Source organism: Mauremys reevesii, linkage group 7, assembly GCF_016161935.1.
Source record: "Mauremys reevesii isolate NIE-2019 linkage group 7, ASM1616193v1, whole genome shotgun sequence".
Taxonomy (NCBI): domain Eukaryota; kingdom Metazoa; phylum Chordata; order Testudines; family Geoemydidae; genus Mauremys; species Mauremys reevesii.
The window spans coordinates 118,454,678-118,472,008 of record NC_052629.1 but is presented as its reverse complement, the minus strand read 5'-3'; the positions used below and the strand labels follow the sequence as shown (position 1 = coordinate 118,472,008).

Below are 17,331 nucleotides of genomic sequence, written 5' to 3'. Positions count from 1 at the left end.
AAAGTGAACTTGTGAGAGAGAAAAAGAGTTTAAGAAATGGCAGACAGAGTGTCTCAGGGATGCTGAATTTGTGTCTTATCTGATAAAACTACCACAGCACAGATTTTTGCCTGTGTTGCCTGGGGAACCTGTCACTATCACGACTGTTAGGTAAAAAGCATGGATGGATTTGGGATTACAAAACAGTATCCTAGATTTGCATTGAGAACAAAATTCCCTAGAACTCCAGAGCAAAAAAGAATTTCAAATTTCTTTTGGGGGTTAAATATCTCTATCCAGCTCCTAAAACAAGAAGGGCAGAAGCAATATGGGATAGAATGTTTGAATGCATTTGCACTGCTACCTTATTAAAAAAGGAGCATAGGTAATCTCTATGAAAATGACTGCGATTAGGATACCAAACAACTTACTGGCCTTGACTATCCATTTATAAAACTTCAGTCATGTTTCTCAAAATAAGCATGAAATATAAAGCAGCCTTCAGAAGGATTAATTGTGGAATTATAGAATCATAGACTTTAAGGTCAGAGGGCACAACACAGGCCACAGAATCTCACCCACCCACTCCTGTATCAAACCCCTAACCTATGTCTGAGCTACTGAAGTCCTCAAATCGTGGTTTAAAGACTTCAAGGTGCAGAGAATCCTTCAGCAAGTGACCCGTGCCCCACGCTGCAGAGGAAGGCAAAAAACCCCCAGAGCCTCTGCCAATCTGCCCTGGAGGAAAATTCCTTCCCGACCCCAAATATGGCGGTCAGTTAAACCCTGAGCATGTGGGCAAGATTCACCAGCCAGACACCCAGGAAAGTATTCTCTGTAGTAACTCAGATCCCACCCCATCTAACATCCCTTCACAGGCCATTGGGCATATTTACCACTAATAGTCAAAGATCAATTAACTGCCAAAATTAGGCTATCCCATCATACCATCGCCTCCATAAACTTATTAACCTTAGTCTTGAAGCCAGATATGTCTTTTGCCCCCACCACTCCCCTTGGAAGGCTGTTCCAGAACTTCACTCCTTTGATGATTAGAAACCTTTGTCTAATTTCAAGTCTAAACTTCCTGATGGCCAGTTTATATCTATTTTTTCTTGTGTCCACATTGGTACTGAGCTTAAACAATTCCTCTCCCTCCCTAGTATTTATTCCTCCGATATATTTATAGAGAGCAATCATATCTCCCCTCAGCCTTCTTCTGGTTAGGCTAAACAAGCCAAGCATTTTGAGTCTCCTTCCTAAGACAGGTTTTCCATTCCTCAGATCATCCTCATAGCCCTTCTCTGTACCTGTTCCAGTTTGAATTCATCCTTCTTAAACATGGGAAACCAGAACTGCACACAGTATTCCAGATGAGGTCTCATCAGTGCCTTGTATAACGGGGTACTAACACCTCCTTATCTCTACTGGAAATACCTCGCCTGATGCATCCCAAGATCGCATTAGTTTTTCTCACGGCCATATCACCTTGGCCACTCATAGTCATCCTGTTATCAACCACCTCCTCTGTTACTTCCAACTGATGCGTCCCCAGCTTATAACAAAAATTCTTATTAATCTGTAAATGCATGACCTTGCACTTTTCACTATTAAATTTCATCCTATTACTATTACTCCAGTTTACAAGGTCATCCAGATCTTCCTGTATCATATCCGGGTCCTTCTCTGTATTGACAAAACCTCCCAGTTTTGTGTCATCCACAAACTTTATTAGCACATTCCCACTTTTTGTGCCAAGGTCAGTAATAAAAAGATTAGATAAGATTGGTCCCAAAACCAATCCCTGAGGAACTCCACTAGTAACCTCCCTCCAGCCTGACAGTTCACCTTTCAGTACGACCTGTTGTAGTCTCCCCTTTAACCAGTTCCTTATCCACCTTTCAATTTTCATATTGATCCCCATCTTTTCCAATATAGCTAATAATTCCCCATGTGAAACCGTATCAAATGCCTTACTGAAATCGAGGTAAATTAGATCCACTGAGTTTCCTTTGTCTAAAATATCTGTTACCTTCTCAAAGAAGGAGATCAGGTTGGTTTGGCACGATCTACTTTTTGTAAAACCATGTTGTATTTTGTCCCAATTACCATTGACTTCAATGTCTTTAACTACTTTCTCCTTTAAAATTTTTTCCAAGACCTTGCATACTACAGATATCAAACTAACAGGCCTGTAGTTACCTGGATCACTTTTTTTTCCTTTCTTAAAAATAGGAACTATATTAGCAATTCTCCAGGCATACGGTACAACCCCTGAGTTTACAGATTGATTAAAAATTCTTGCTAATGGGCTTGAAATTTCAAGAATATAATATTCTTGGATGAAGATTATCTGGACCCCTTGATTTAGTCCCATTAAGCTGTTCGAGTTTGGCTTCTACCTCGGATGTGGTAATATCTACCTCCATATCCTCATTCCCATTTGTCATGGAGACAATGATCTGAGAAACTGTCCAAAAAGGAACACTTCTCACTCAACTTCTCTCAGTCTAATTCTGACTCAGAAGAGTCAATAGTCAATAGCAAGAAGCTCCAGAGAAGAATCTAAGATCAGAATTCCACAAATTCAGGGAAGGTAAACTTCACATTTACTGACATTGACTTGCATTACAAACTTGGGACCAAATTCCAATGCACCTAGTGAAGTTGTATACAAATAACTCAAGGCAGAATCTGATCTCACGCTAGTTTAAGTTTTAAGTTATTTTTACTATCCAGAGGTCCATTCAAACTAACAGGATGCATGGTCATTTCAATGAACAAATCTTGAAAAAAGTTATTTCAGTTATTCCAGTATTTCATTGGGCAGATTAATATTTTAGATACTTTCAACTAGGCATTTCTTTCCCTAGCTGAACAGAAACATGTTAATATGAGACTACTGTATTGAAATACACTGAAAAATTCTCAAAATGAATGCATACAGAAGTATTCTGCCTTACCATTTGCATTGTCATGTTCCAAGCTATTCTAATATTAAGGTGCACTTTTTAGATAGAGATTGCTGACAGTAAGAATCTGAAGCACATAATCAGCAAGCTAAAATACTGCACAACAAATCACGATAAAATCTGCACTTTGAGACAAGCCATGCTTTAAAACCTAGCTTTAAACCTAACTGGTTTCAACAACAAACATGTATGGGTATTACAAAAGGGCTTCTTATTCAGACAATTTTTTAAAAATCATATATATCAGACACCTAATACGTCACATCATTGTCCGTTTAAGTTGCATAATGACCAAAATGGAAACATTTAATGTTCATTTGAAATGAATTTTAAAAATAGGGTTTAATACTTCTGTCAACATCAAAAGGTTTAAATTAGTTTCAATTACTGAAAAGTCCACAATTCTAATGATGTTAAGCGATTCACCACACCATTGTATTAATACCATCTAGATCCTGGAGGTCAGTTCAGGTCTCTTATATAACCATGTTAATTTACTTTCTTCTGTGCAAGATTTGAGAATATTTACCTAAACGGTACATTTATTGTACAATAGCTTATGAATATCAGAAAATGAATGCATACAGAATATCAGACAAAAAACAGCTTTTTATTGCTAAACAGACTATTTCTGGAAAATAGACTATCCAAGAGTAATATGATGGCTGTGGTGCCAATCTGTTCTGATTAAGAACTGTGAGTAGAAAAAAAAAAAGGAAAAGCTGCTATCAAATAGAAATATCTACTAATAGATTTTTAAAAAATGCTTAAAAGTGGGGTGATTTACCAAACCACATGCTCTTTGAATAACACTGCTACTCTGTCATGTTTGAGTTGAAGTCCCTGTGACACAGGAACTCTGTGTACTTCAATACTCTGTGCCAAATTCTTCCCGCAGGTATGCCACAATGTTGATAGAGAATATGAACAAAGCATAGAATTTGGATTTAGCACATCTGGGTTCTTTTCCTGGCTTTTGTCACACACCTTTTGTCACTCCTTTATGTGACTCAGATTCCACATATGAACAAACCCACTATACACAAATATAAATCTGTTTAAAAGTAATTTTATTGACACTTGTTTTCTTCCTTTGTTAGAACAGAGTTTTGTTTGAAAACACGGTGGTTGTTTTTTAAAAGATGTTCATCTGTTTCTGTCCCTTGCTCCCGAAGTCATGACCCTGCTCATGACATCAAAATGATTTCTATAGCAGCCACTCATAATGTTGCAATCTTGATTCTGAATGTATTAAAACTGACATAAGCAATGTTAAAGACTCCATGTTATATGCTGTTTACAAAATAACATTATGGTGGAAATAAAACCACGCTCTGAAAAATATTGCTGTTATAAAGCTCGCTTCACATGTGCAATGAAACAAGCACTTATTGACTGGATGATATTTCAAACCTCTACAATAAACATCAAATTTAAGATTGTGTGCAACTAATATAACTTATTACAAGGCAATTTATTTTCCAGGCTGGTATCTAGTGAAGCAGATATCACCCATTACTAGTCAACTTACTTAGTCTCTTAGCAGCCTCCAGGGCATCATTCGCAGAGTCAGCCACGAAGAATCTCTGAACTGTAACCCCATGGTCTGCCATCAGTTTTTTACTCTGGTATTCCTGCAGGTTCAGCCATCGTTTCGGGGTTAATTGAACAGCCTACAGAAATAAAGAGAAATAACAAAATGCTCATTATGAACAGTTCATGCAACAGTCAACTGAACTATTAAGCCTCATGGTCACCTCAAACTAACAATAAACAAAATTATTTAGGAGAAATGGAAGAATGTGCATCATTTTATGGAAATGCCATAATGTGTGGCTAAAACATTCTGAAACCTATCAAAGATACTAAAATGCTGCACAAGGCTCACAGGGTGATCTTGGCTAGATGTGTCTCTCTTATTTAAATCAACAGAGGTTTTCAAATGTACTAGGTTTGATTTCTACAGTATATTTATGGTTTTATGCATTTCTGTGCTACCTAAGAATACTATTATAAAATTGCTACATTAATAAAAAATATTCTTTGCTTTAGTTTAAAGTCCACAACATATTAAATAGTTGTCTTACGTACAACAATGTTCTCAGACACTATATACACACTGTACATCTGAGTAGGAAAAAAAATCAATTAAGGGTTAAATTTTCAAAGTAATAATAAATCCCAACACATTTTAAAAGGTTTGGCAGCTATTCCTGATTGGCTCTGTTTTAGTGACCTTTTGTTAAAGGAACTAGCAAACTACCAGTGTGGCCATATGAGTCCAGGAGTAGCAGCAGAAGAAAACTTCCCAACCTTACCATACAAGGTTTACAAATTATTCATACTTACACACACATAATTATACATATGTGTATGCATTATATATACCATGGGTGAGCGGAGGAGGGGGGGGGGGCTGGAGGGGGGGAAGAGAGAGAGAGAGAGAGAGAGAGACTTATGCACACAAAACCAAAGGCCAGCAAATCAAAAGATCCCAAGCAAGTGCCATAGGTGCACCACTGAAAAGTGAAGAAATGGGCATTTCAGAGTTGTGAGCTCAAAGGAGTGGGCCTGAGGTCTACTCCTTTCTATACTGTACTGTTACGTGGCAGCTGTTCCAGCTTCACCCTTTTTAGCTGGGATGCCTCAGCTCTTTCTGTAAAGCTTCAAATACTAATATTAAAGACCTTGCCGGACTATTGCTGAACATTGTGAACAATCCTCTCTAGCTTCCTCGTCTAACGTGAACAGCTTTGATGAACAAAGTAAGAAACGCGGTGCAGTATTCTTATGTCAATCACATCAGGTGGCTGCCTGCCTGGCTCCACTTTACACTCTCCAAATATAGTTGGATTTTGTTTTTAGGCTAAGCAAATTTAGTGGTGGTGAAAGGTGCCAGAGTGACAGCCCTGGAGACTGAAGTCCTATTTATCCACATAATGGATACTGCACAGACAAAATGTAAGCATGCACCACCCCCTTCCCCACCACACACACCCCTCTCCCCCAAAGGGGCCTCAACACTGACTTAGGCCTGGTCTACACTGGGGGGTGGGGGGAAATCGATCTAAGTTACGTAACTTCAGCTATGTGAATAACGTAGCTGAAGCTGACATACTTAGATCTACTCACCATGGCGTCTTCACTGTGGTGAGTTGACTGCTGACGCTCTCCCATTGACTCCGCCTGTGCCTCTCACCCTGATGGAGTACCGGAGTTGACGGGAAAGCGCTTGGCAGTCGATTTATCATGTCTAGACTAGACACGATAAATCGACCCCTGCTGGATCAATCACTGCCCGCCGATCTGGCGGGTAGTATAGACAAGCCCTTAGAGGCACCACTACCAGAAGAGAATAAGTCTCCATGTCCACTGCTAACAATACCAGCCATTTAGTGTCTGAAAGCACCTAGCACCCATTGGGTTCTAGAAGAAACAAATAATTACAACAATTTAATAATAAAACCTGCTTCGGGAAAACCACATGAATAGATAGCTTTGCCATCAAAGCTGTGCAGCCCTTTGGACATTTTTCCTCTATCCCATAAGCCATACCACTTATCTGGATAAGTTACTCTAGATCCAAATTTCCTTGCTTTTGTACATGTTACACTTCCATTATTACTATATTTTTTCTTTATATATTCCATGATCTAAAGTAAAAAATAAATTTCATGTCATTTAGGCCGTGATTCTGCAAAACATTTGTACATGTTTAACTACAAGCACATCAGTAATCCCACTCATATTAAACACATGGGTAAATCTTTACAGAATTGAGGTTTTATATGTTCCCAGCTCAGAGTGTTACAACTTACAGTGAATATGGAACAACCCTCATCGTCAACACTATTTCTTTAAAAAAATAACTTTGGTTAAAATTTACAAGGGGAATGTGGGGTGGGGTGGGGGGAACACATCTGAAAGTACTACAATAACCTGGATTTTAAATGTTCCATGAGAAACCAACTCATGCTCCCCTCTCACACACTTAACCAAGCACAGCCATATTTATAGATATATCTGCAGGCTGGCTAACATTTCTTCTTGGGATCCACATTAAAATGGTCAAATAGAAAAGGGAAGAGTTAACTGAAAAGGGACATCAGCCTGAATGACAGCAGTGCTACCTGGCAGTGGTTTAATTACAAACTGTGTCATGCAGAAGACACTCTTCTCCTTATGGAGAGATGAACTGCTACCCTGGTGGCAGATAAACCACCACAGTTTCTCAGCTGCTGATAAAATAAAAAGCACTGAAGGCATGCTGGCACCTCCCAGCTGGACAGAACAGAAAGGATTATTTATTATATTAATACTTGGATCTCTAAAATCAGGACATAAAACATTGATTATTCTTATATAGTTTTATACTAAAAACAAAAAAATGTTAATAAGTCCACCTTTCAACAATATACGGCTTTTATGCAATACTGGAGTTTTAGATATTACATTATATCAAAAACAAACATCCATCTGTTTGAACATATGACACAAAAGACTGATATTAAAGACATGTAAAAGCCATGTACTTTTATACAGGAAGTTTTGTGTATTACAAAGTGATTCCTGCAGAACTTAAACAATTACAAATGGCTCAGCACTCACATTTTAAATAATGTGAGAAGTATTTTAGAAGAATAAAATGCTTATAGTGAATACCTACACTAACCTGGTTTTAGGTAATAATTCCACCATACAAGTGTCTCAATTTGTTTTATATTTCTCTATGATCTTCAGAGTCAATACATTTACTTTTCGATTTATACACCACACCCAATAATTCCTGCATCAAGCCCCTAATTTCTATTTGAATTGTAGCATATCTTTTAGAAAGAGTGGAGAAGGTTTCTTAGGCCTGGTCTACACTGGGGGGCGGGGAAGGGGGCAATCAATCTAAGTTATGCAACTTCAGCTATGTGAAAAATGTAGCTGAAATCGACATACTTAGATCTACTCACTGCGGTGTCTTCACTTCAGTGGGTCAACTGCTGATGCTCCCCCACCGACTCTACCTGTGCCTCTCGCCCTGGTGGAGTACCGGAGTCAATGGGAGAGCGCTTTGGGGGTCAATTTATCGCGTCTAAACTAGACGCAATAAATCGACCCCCCCGCTGGATCAATCGCTGCCCGCCAATCCAGTGGATAGTATAGATATACCCTTAGATATATCCAGCACATTAAAAAGCCCCTCCGCCTCTTTTCCTGTGTGTGTCTGTTCAAGCACAGTTGTAACATTAAAATCCTGGGGGCTTAATTTTACACTCTTCATTTAGATTCTTTTGTCTTCAAAATATTCCTATGCTGAATTCATTCAACAAAATGTTAATGCAATATGCTACAAAATAATTGCCACCAGTATACAGTTCAATTTTTTATGATGTGTAAATATACACATCAGATACATACATACATGGAGATTGGAGTGAAGGATTACAGAATGAAATGCATATCCCCAGGAATTTAAAAGTGATGAAACAGGGGTATACAATACTATATATCACAAGTTGAGGGAACTACTGTCCACTAGATGTCAGTTTTCCAATTTAAGGAGAAACAGCTACTTATAAGATTAAAAAAAGGTGGCTGATCTAAAGGTTGGAAAATACAGACACACAAGTATTGTAGCTCAGTATTGTAGAGGCCAATCATCGTCAGAGGAGTGCTCAAGAAGGGTTTGTGCCTTACTGCATATTTACACTGAGGACAAAATATGAATTGTGTAATTTCTTCCCTTTTTTTTCACTCCCTTTCCCCAACACCAATGTAAACCTTCCCAAGTATTACTTGATTTCTGCTTCCAACTAAGGTACTTATCTCATGAGCTCTCATTTGCACTGTCAGCTGCCAGGCATCCCCTCACATACCCTACTAGAGCAGAAGCCAAAACAACTGCAATGAAAATGGAGTCTCAGAGATTATTAGACCCATTAGAGGTGACCTTGCAGCATGTAGCTACTGATCCTCTGCCTTGCCAGATGCAGTTTGAGATAGCAATTGGGTGGGAGACGGGAAGAGGCTTTGCAACCAGGATGCAGCATCAGCCAGGACCTTCAACAGCAAGTGACTGAGCCCTACTTTGTGTGAGGCAAAGGAGAATCCAGATGCACTACTTAGGCCCTAATCCAACATAAGAGCAATCCCAGTTCCCTGTGGAACTAAGTATTGGGTAAGTTAATATCTAGTTTAAAAAATCCCTCTTGGTCAAGGGGCCGGAAGCTCATACCCATAACTCCGGTGAATACAGTAGGTTTTGTATGCTTTTAAGTCACTTCTTAAAATTCCTCACGTGCCTGATTAAGCTCCTGCCTGCCTGTTCAGGTGCATCTCATGCATTGAAAATTCTGGCCATTATGTTATCTGATGAGCCCCAAAAGAATAAGATTTTTTTTTTTACAAGTCTCCAATGGGCATAACATTATATAAATGCTAAACATTATTTCAGCTGTAAGAGAAGGTAAAAGACAACTATCTTGGAAGAAAAAGCTTGATCATACCAGCTGGCTTTGAGACAGACATTCTGCTGTGGTTACTAGTCGTATTTGAGAAGTACACCTCTTTGTCAAGGCCTGGAGCTACATCTGTGAAGGCAGCCCTCATGCTCTCTCTCTCTCTCTCTCTCTTGCTCAATAGGGAATTTACAAGTCTTTTAGTTAATTCATTTACCATGCCTTGCAAATATTTTTACCTTAACCTTCTTGAAAGGTTTTCAAGATATTATTCAAGGTAACAATTCTATTCTCATTCAAACTAGGCTTTAAAAATTTCTCTCCTAAAATATGCTACAATTACAATGAACGGAACAAGTTACAGTTTTCATATTTCAATAGTGCTTTATCACTGTTGGGGTTTTTTTTTCCCCCAAACAAAAATGTTTCCAAGGAAGAGTTGTTGCCGTTTCATATTCCTGTTTAAAAAAAACAGATAAGTTATCAGCCTCACTTTGACAAAACATTTTAAAATTTCAAACTAGTGCACAGATAATCATTGTAAGCAAAACTATCTCAAAGAAATTCTTGTTTTCTATGCTCCTTAATATCCACTGCCATAACAGAAGATTATGTTTGAATTTACTCTCAACACTAAAATGATAGCTTTTTATGTCACTGACAGAGGAAAGTTTCTAGGCAAACCAAAAGAAAATATTAATGCTCCACAAGTTTTTCAGAATTTGATAGCAATTACAATCTCGGCAGAAAAAAAAAGAAAATCCTTAAATTTATTATAATTAGTAAATTAAATGTATTAATTGCTACGGCTATTCAATTAGCTCTCTCTGGTTGGATGCAGCAAGCATATACTTTCAAAACAGGTGTCATCGGGAAGGCTTTACATTGCTCAAGTATGAAGCAACAGTAGGTATGAAAAATGATCTTCCTGAAATATCCCACTTTCACAAATAAAAAGCAAAGTGAGGTTATTGGTTAAAGCAAGAGGCTGGGAGTCAATTCTATTCCCAAATGCACTACTAGCATGCTGAACAACCTGGGCAAGTTCCATACCTCCTTGTACCCCCTTGTACCTTCCAAGTTTTCAAGTTGCAAAATGGGTATTAAAAAAATCTTACTACCTCATATGAGTGTTGTGAAGCGTAACTAATGTTTGATAAGCCCTCCGGAGAGCAGCAGATAAAAAAAAGGTGTTGCACACAGTACACAGTGAGATTTGTTCTTGTAACACCATCGGAAAATAACATGAAAAAAAGAGAAGAATGATCCATGCCAATATTACGACGTCAGAGCTGAGGTATGGAGATGGAGACAGCAAGAAGATTGTGGTTCAGAATCAGAAGAACTGGCAAAATGGACAGCACAGCACCAGAACAAACCCCCAGAGAAATAATGAAAGACTATGCTTCTATAGAAGAGACACACCTTCGTTTGCAAACCAGAAAGTACTGCGCAACCATCTTACTTTAATCCTGAATTTCAACCAAGATGGGCTTTCAATCAGGATTTTTCACAACAGACAAAACTCCATGTGATGAATGAACTAGTGAAGATGATGAATGAAAACAGCCTACTATTATATACATTTGTTGCTTATCTATACACTTTAGAAATCAGTGGAAATTGACTCCATATTAAAAGCTCTGCAGAGCAAAGGGACATGAAAAAGTTACATTAAAGTTCTTGAGAAACAGACCTTTTGCCTTGATAAGGGCAGGCAAAAGACAGTAATTACAAGAGATTGAGTGAAGGAAAAAAAGACATGCCCCTCCGTAAAACATCTTTTCTCTTTCAAGAACATCTTAAAAGTGAAGACCTGGAATCATTTGTTATGGATTATAGGCTAAAGAAAAAAACACTGTGATAACCAACTGCAGAAAAGACACTAATCTTACAATTAACACCCAGCTCTAAGTAGTTCTCAGTTATACTAAATACATGCTTGAAGATAAAACAGAAAAATTTATCCTAATCAGAATGGAAACAAAGACCTTTGGATAGGTGGGACAACGGTGAATAGAATCAATGAAAGCCTCCAAGTCTTTACTCCTCACTTTTTCCCAGGGCTCAGAAGACACTAGATACAAGTCCCCTCAAATGCACTTATTTCAAGTATTCTCAAAACCTCATCAACATATTGTAGTCAGGAAAAACATCCCAGGGATCACACACTCCATACCATGATGCATCTTATAGGTAAAAATAAGATACAGCACTGACTGAAGTTACCTGTGCTATTGCACAACTGTACAGCCTTAAGACAAACAACACAAAGGGCTTTATGGTAACAGGTTTTAAAAGAAACCTTACATTTTCCAGGCCGATTCTTCCCCTTGAGACTTATTAGCAGGATGCTTTAATGTGGCCTGGAATGCGACTCTAACATCTCCTACCTGCCAGTTCTATTATTTATTCTCCCGCTCCCCTTTATGCCACAGCTCTACTGCTGTGGACAATCTACTTGCCCTCAGCAGTATTAAGTTGCACTCCCAGAGGCACCAATGCACACTTGTCCATCCATAAAAAACAAACCGTAGGGGAACCAGGCTGTGAGCAAGGATCTGTGAAAGTCACTTGAAAGTCTCTTTAAAGAAAATCTGAAAGGCTGAAAAGGGGAAGAGTAAAACAAGGAAAAGCACAGACTATTTTCTTATTTCTGTTCTCCCTCTTCCCGCTTTCCACCCATAGCTCTTCCTCGCTTTCCACCTTCTCCCCCCACATTTCTGTCAGAAAAATCAAAGGAAAATCCCTGGGAGTATACCATATATCTTTCACACTCTTTCACACAGAGCTGCATTTGGGTGGAAAGCAACACTTTTTAATAGCTGAAGATACATTTGGGTTTTATGGCATTTACTTCTTAGCAATCTATTTCTTCACTGCCGGGTTGTATCGCAACATGAGAAGTGTAATCCATTTCATAGGTATTTCTGTCACTCCAACCTATCAAGGAAGCACTGGAAAACGTCAATAAGCGGACCTTGCTGTAAAAGCCCCTGAGATTGTGTGTGACATCTTGAATTTTGCATTTTAGTCTGACAGTCAAGAACTGGGAGAACTTGAGCCTCAGTATTTGTTGGTGTGAAGCATTTTCTGCTGGCTGATATTGCTTCAGACGATTGTTTTCTTTTGGAAAATGGCAATTTCTTAAAACACACTTTTTTTTTAAACCCTCAAATTCAAAATCCTCATCACTATAAAAGTATCTTAATCTTCAATCTTAACTTTTTCTGTTGTTTTTCCAACAGTCCAAAGAAGGCTTCATGGTTAAAGAAAACAAAAAAGAATTATTTCTAATTTTCTTTCCTTTTTCTGCACCCAACCCCTTTTTTGTATATTTAAATTCAAGTTCATTTATACAAGGGGAAAAAAGCACAAGTCTCCCTTTACAGAATTATATAAATGTAGGTCATCTAGCCCAGAACCCCTCATCAAGGCAGGACTATGCAATAACTCGACCATTCCTGACAGGTGTTTGTCTAACCTGTTCTTAAAAACCTCTAGTGACGGAGATTCTACAACCTCCCTAGGCAATATGTTCTGGGGCTTATCTGTGTTTCTAACCCACAGAAACTAAAAACCCAGAGAGTTGGATAAAGTGAAACTCAAGCTACAAGAATTAATCCCAGCAAAGGACATTTTTACTAGCATGTAAGATAACTGCCATTCACATCTTTACTGCAGGCTTCTAATGGAATCAGTGTTACTACTAACACATTTTTACAAGAGCCATTATTTAGAACTCAGATACATAAGGTTGTTAAAAGTAGAGCAGTGCTTTTTAGGGCAGGGCAGGGCAGGGCATGGGGTCATTTAAATCAAACTGCGTAAACAGGATTTTTAAAAAGGGGTTGGTCAAAAAGTGTCATACGTAACCACTACGAGCATTAGTATACTCAGTTTGTGACACATTTGAAAGCTGTGGTTGAAAACTTAATGTCTCTCCACTGGAAAATGTGTTCCAGGGTGATTTTCTTCCCTTCTTTTCTTTCCCTGGTCTTAGAAGCTAATATAAAAAGAGACAAATTAAACAGATAGAATCAAAGATTCAGACTGATATGCACCTGCAAAAGCAAGGAAAAAATATGAGAGATAAAGAGGAAACTCTTCCTCTAAAGGCACCATAAACTCTCAATTCTCACTCTTGGGTTAGTATCCCTTAGTGTTAATCCACAGGTACTCAAAGAGTTCAGAGATTTTTTTTTTGAATTTATGGGGCCAAGCCAGGTTTTCACAGAATCACTATTAGAGGTAACTGAGTTTCCCCTTCTTAACAAGCCTGCTGTGAGATATACCTGTACATAGATACGTTCTGTATATTTTGCTTGTGGGCATGTACACGGTACAAAAACTACCATTCAGATGAGAGATCTTCCATTGTTGTTTGCAGGTGGTAATAGCTGTGTTGCTCCCAAGATATTAGACACACAAGGCAGGTGAGGTAATATCTTTTATTGGACCAACTTCTGTTAGCGAAAGAGACACGCTTCGGAGCCACACAGAGCTCTTCTTCTGAAAGCTTGTCTCTCTCACCAACAGAAGTTGGTCCAATAAAATATATTATTACCTCACCCACATTTATCATTCAGATGAGTTACATAGGCACATTAAAAAGAAAAGTAAGGTATCTTTTCCTGACCCCCCACAAAACCTAAATATACCAGGCATTTATTGGCTATTTCTAGAGAGTAAAATTGACTCTTTACACTGCCGCAATCATCTCTACTTCCTGCTGTTTTGTTTGTATAAAATGCTCAGGGCTAAAGGTTGCCTCCCTCATCTCTCTGTAATAGTAGCATGTTATCTCCGGGATGTCAAATTAAGTTAGTTCCCTACCCAGTTTCCTGTTGCTTGAGATGTCACAAGGTGATAGAAATTAAAAGACAATTAGAATATGAATAAGAACAACACGATAATTAAACAGGAGTGGAACAAGCAGCATATTTTACAGAAGGAAACAGTTTTCATATATAAAAAGACATTTGGAAATAGCAGTCTACTAAGATATTTTAGTCCTTATCTGTATGCAGCATTAATTACCATCAGACTTTCAGGATCTTTCAACTGACCCACAAGGTTTCTTCCAAGTGTCTGCTTAAAAAAGCAAACCAAAAAATAAACCCCCTTATTTTTTGTGCATTTGAACAGGAAAAACTGACTTAATATATTCAAAACAAAAAACAAAGTTTTCAAACTGTATGGTAATTGGCTGCTTGGGAAAAGATACTACCTTAGTTCTCCACAGAATGAAATCTTCCATTTAGCCACAAAACAGATACAGCATGGGTAGTGCAAGCTCCACCACTATCCCTCAGAAGCTAGTTCAGTTTCATGTTCATTTAATCTTTGGCCTCTCTGCTGAAACTACTAGCAATGACTCCAAATATGCTGGCACCACATGCTCACATTTCAGATGAGAAGAACAGGAGTACGTGTGGCACCTTAGAGACTAACAAATTTATTTGAGCATAAGCTTTCGTGGGCTACAGCCCACTTCTGCGGATGCATAGAATAGAACATATATTGAAGAGATATATATACACATACAGAGAGCATGAAAAGGTGGGAGTTGTCTTACCAACTCTGAGAGGCCAATTAAGTAAGAGAAAAAAAAACTTTTGAAGTGATAATCAAGATAGTCCAGTACAGGCAGTTTGATAAGAAGTGTGAGAATATTTACAAGGGGAGATAGATTCAATGTTTGTAATGGTTCAGCCATTCCCAGTCCCTATTCAAGCCTAAATTGATTGTATCTAGTTTGCATATCAATTCCAGCTCAGCAGTTTCTCGTTGGAGTCTGTTTCATTTCAGATGCTAACTCACCATGAAACAGACTAAAGAGTACCCCAATTCATTTCACATACTGTAGAGAGACAGCTATTAGATATCCAGCTAGCAATAACCTGGATAGGATTTGAACTTATGACTTAGCAAAGAGGGTATATAATTCATTATCCAATCCATTGAGCCAGTCACTTTGCATTGTTTTTCACTTACTTTCAGTAGGTTAATTTCTACACAGCCTTATCTTACCTCAATGAATAAATGTTTGTGTGGAACTAAAAGCCGACTTCATACAACCTATTCAATGTACTTTGATGTTCAGAAATGGCAGCTTTCGACCCACAAATGTTGAACAAGTTTTGGATTGGTAACGCAATTGATTGTCCTGGGCTGATAAACCAGTTTCCAGATCCCTGTCTGTCCATGACAGATAAAACTCAGCCAAATACATAACTGTATAGTCTTTAGCTCGATCAGCTGGTAGCTGCTGGCAGGCGATATCTTGTTGAAAAGTGTCATCATTTGTGAAAATCGTAGCAAGAACTGGAGAAGATCACGTAAGACTTTCAGCCAGCTACCATCCTGTTTTAAAAGCCATAGATCTGTAATCTTTAAACACCACATATTCTCTCTAAATATTAATGGGTTGGTGTGTTTTTTTCTTGGACAAATATTAAAGCATTGTATAAATAGTGATGGAGAAATCTTAATAGGATGGATTCAGATAAACATTCAAAGATTCAGACCTTCAACTCTACTTTGGAATTTTGTTTAAGAGTAAGAATTTTGAAAATTATTATGTAATTTCCTGCATAACTGCACATACAGTTACATCAACTGAGCATACACACTGAATATTGGTGGATATAAATTGCAAGTTATACATTCTAATGTCCATTTGCATGCATAAACTTCCAGTTTGCATATGCACTTCCGGAAATCAGGCACTATGTACTTCCTACAGCAGGGGTAGGCAACCTATGGCACACGTGATGAAGGCAGCACGTGAGCTGATTTTCAGTGGCACTCACACTGCCCAGGTCCTGGCCACCGGTCCGGGGGGGCTCTGCATTTTAATTTAATTTTAAATGAAGCTTCTTAAACATTTTAAAAACCTTATTTACTTTACATACAACAATAGTTTAGTTATATATTACAGACTTATAGAAAGAGACCTCCTTGTTGTCAGTAGCTACCGGTGTGGTGCGCTACTCTTGTTCGATGATAACAGTCGGCTGCATATCTTACTACACTTCTAAAAATGTTAAAATGTATTACTGGCATGCGAAACCTTAAATTAGAGTGAATAAATGAAGACTCAGCACACCACTTCTGAAAGGTTGCCGACCCCGTCCTACAGCATAGAGCCAAATGGGGTTGAAATAATTGTTTCATCTGTGTAATAATTACAATAATAATAAATAATAATGTGAAGTTTGAAAATAAACAAATTAAGGAAAATACATCAAGTACTATGGCATCCATAAATGTTCAAATCTTACAAATGGCATGTAACCAGATTAACTTTTGAACATTTAGCTATGCAACCTGGACAATTGTTTTTTTTTGGAGTAATGCATACACAGACAGACAAAAGGAATCTATCAATAAAACTGCACTTGCCAAGAGGTGATGCAGAAGTAATTTAAAAAATCCATCCATTAATATTACTAATTTCAAATAATGACTGCTTACAACAGGTGTTCTCAAACTGGAGGTCGGGATCCCTCAGGGGGTTGTGAGGTTATTACATGGGGGGTTGCGAACTGTCAACCTCCACCTCAAACCCCGCTTTGCCTCCAGCATTTATAATGTTGTTAAATATATTAAAAAATGTTTTTAATTTATAAGGGGGGAGGGGTCGCACTCACAGGTTTGCTATGTGAAAGGGGTCATCAGTAAAAAAAAGTTTGAGAGCCACTGGCTTACAACATGGAATTCTTAATGAAAAGAGATTTATTTTAAGCTTTTTCACGACATGCATTTCCTCACTTTCAGAGTATTTTACTGACAATCAACAGGCATTTCAAAATAAAGATCTAACAATATACTGCCAAACCTTTCTATTCTGGTTTTTTATGCTTCTACATAGCTAGGGCCCTACCAAATTAATGGTTCATTTTGGTCAATTTCACAGTCGTAGGACT

At 38.1% G+C, this 17,331-nt stretch overlaps 1 protein-coding gene across 1 annotated transcript in view; it reads right to left on the bottom strand.

Annotated features, from left to right (window-relative positions):
- The window catches only part of SUCLG2 (succinate-CoA ligase GDP-forming subunit beta), a 215,016-nt gene that overhangs the window by 166,403 nt on the left and 31,282 nt on the right, over nucleotides 1-17,331 (bottom strand). The window contains exon 2 of the mRNA XM_039482509.1: nucleotides 4,483-4,624. Coding sequence (XP_039338443.1) covers nucleotides 4,483-4,624 — 142 coding nt within the window. The remainder of the gene's footprint in view (nucleotides 1-4,482; nucleotides 4,625-17,331) is intronic.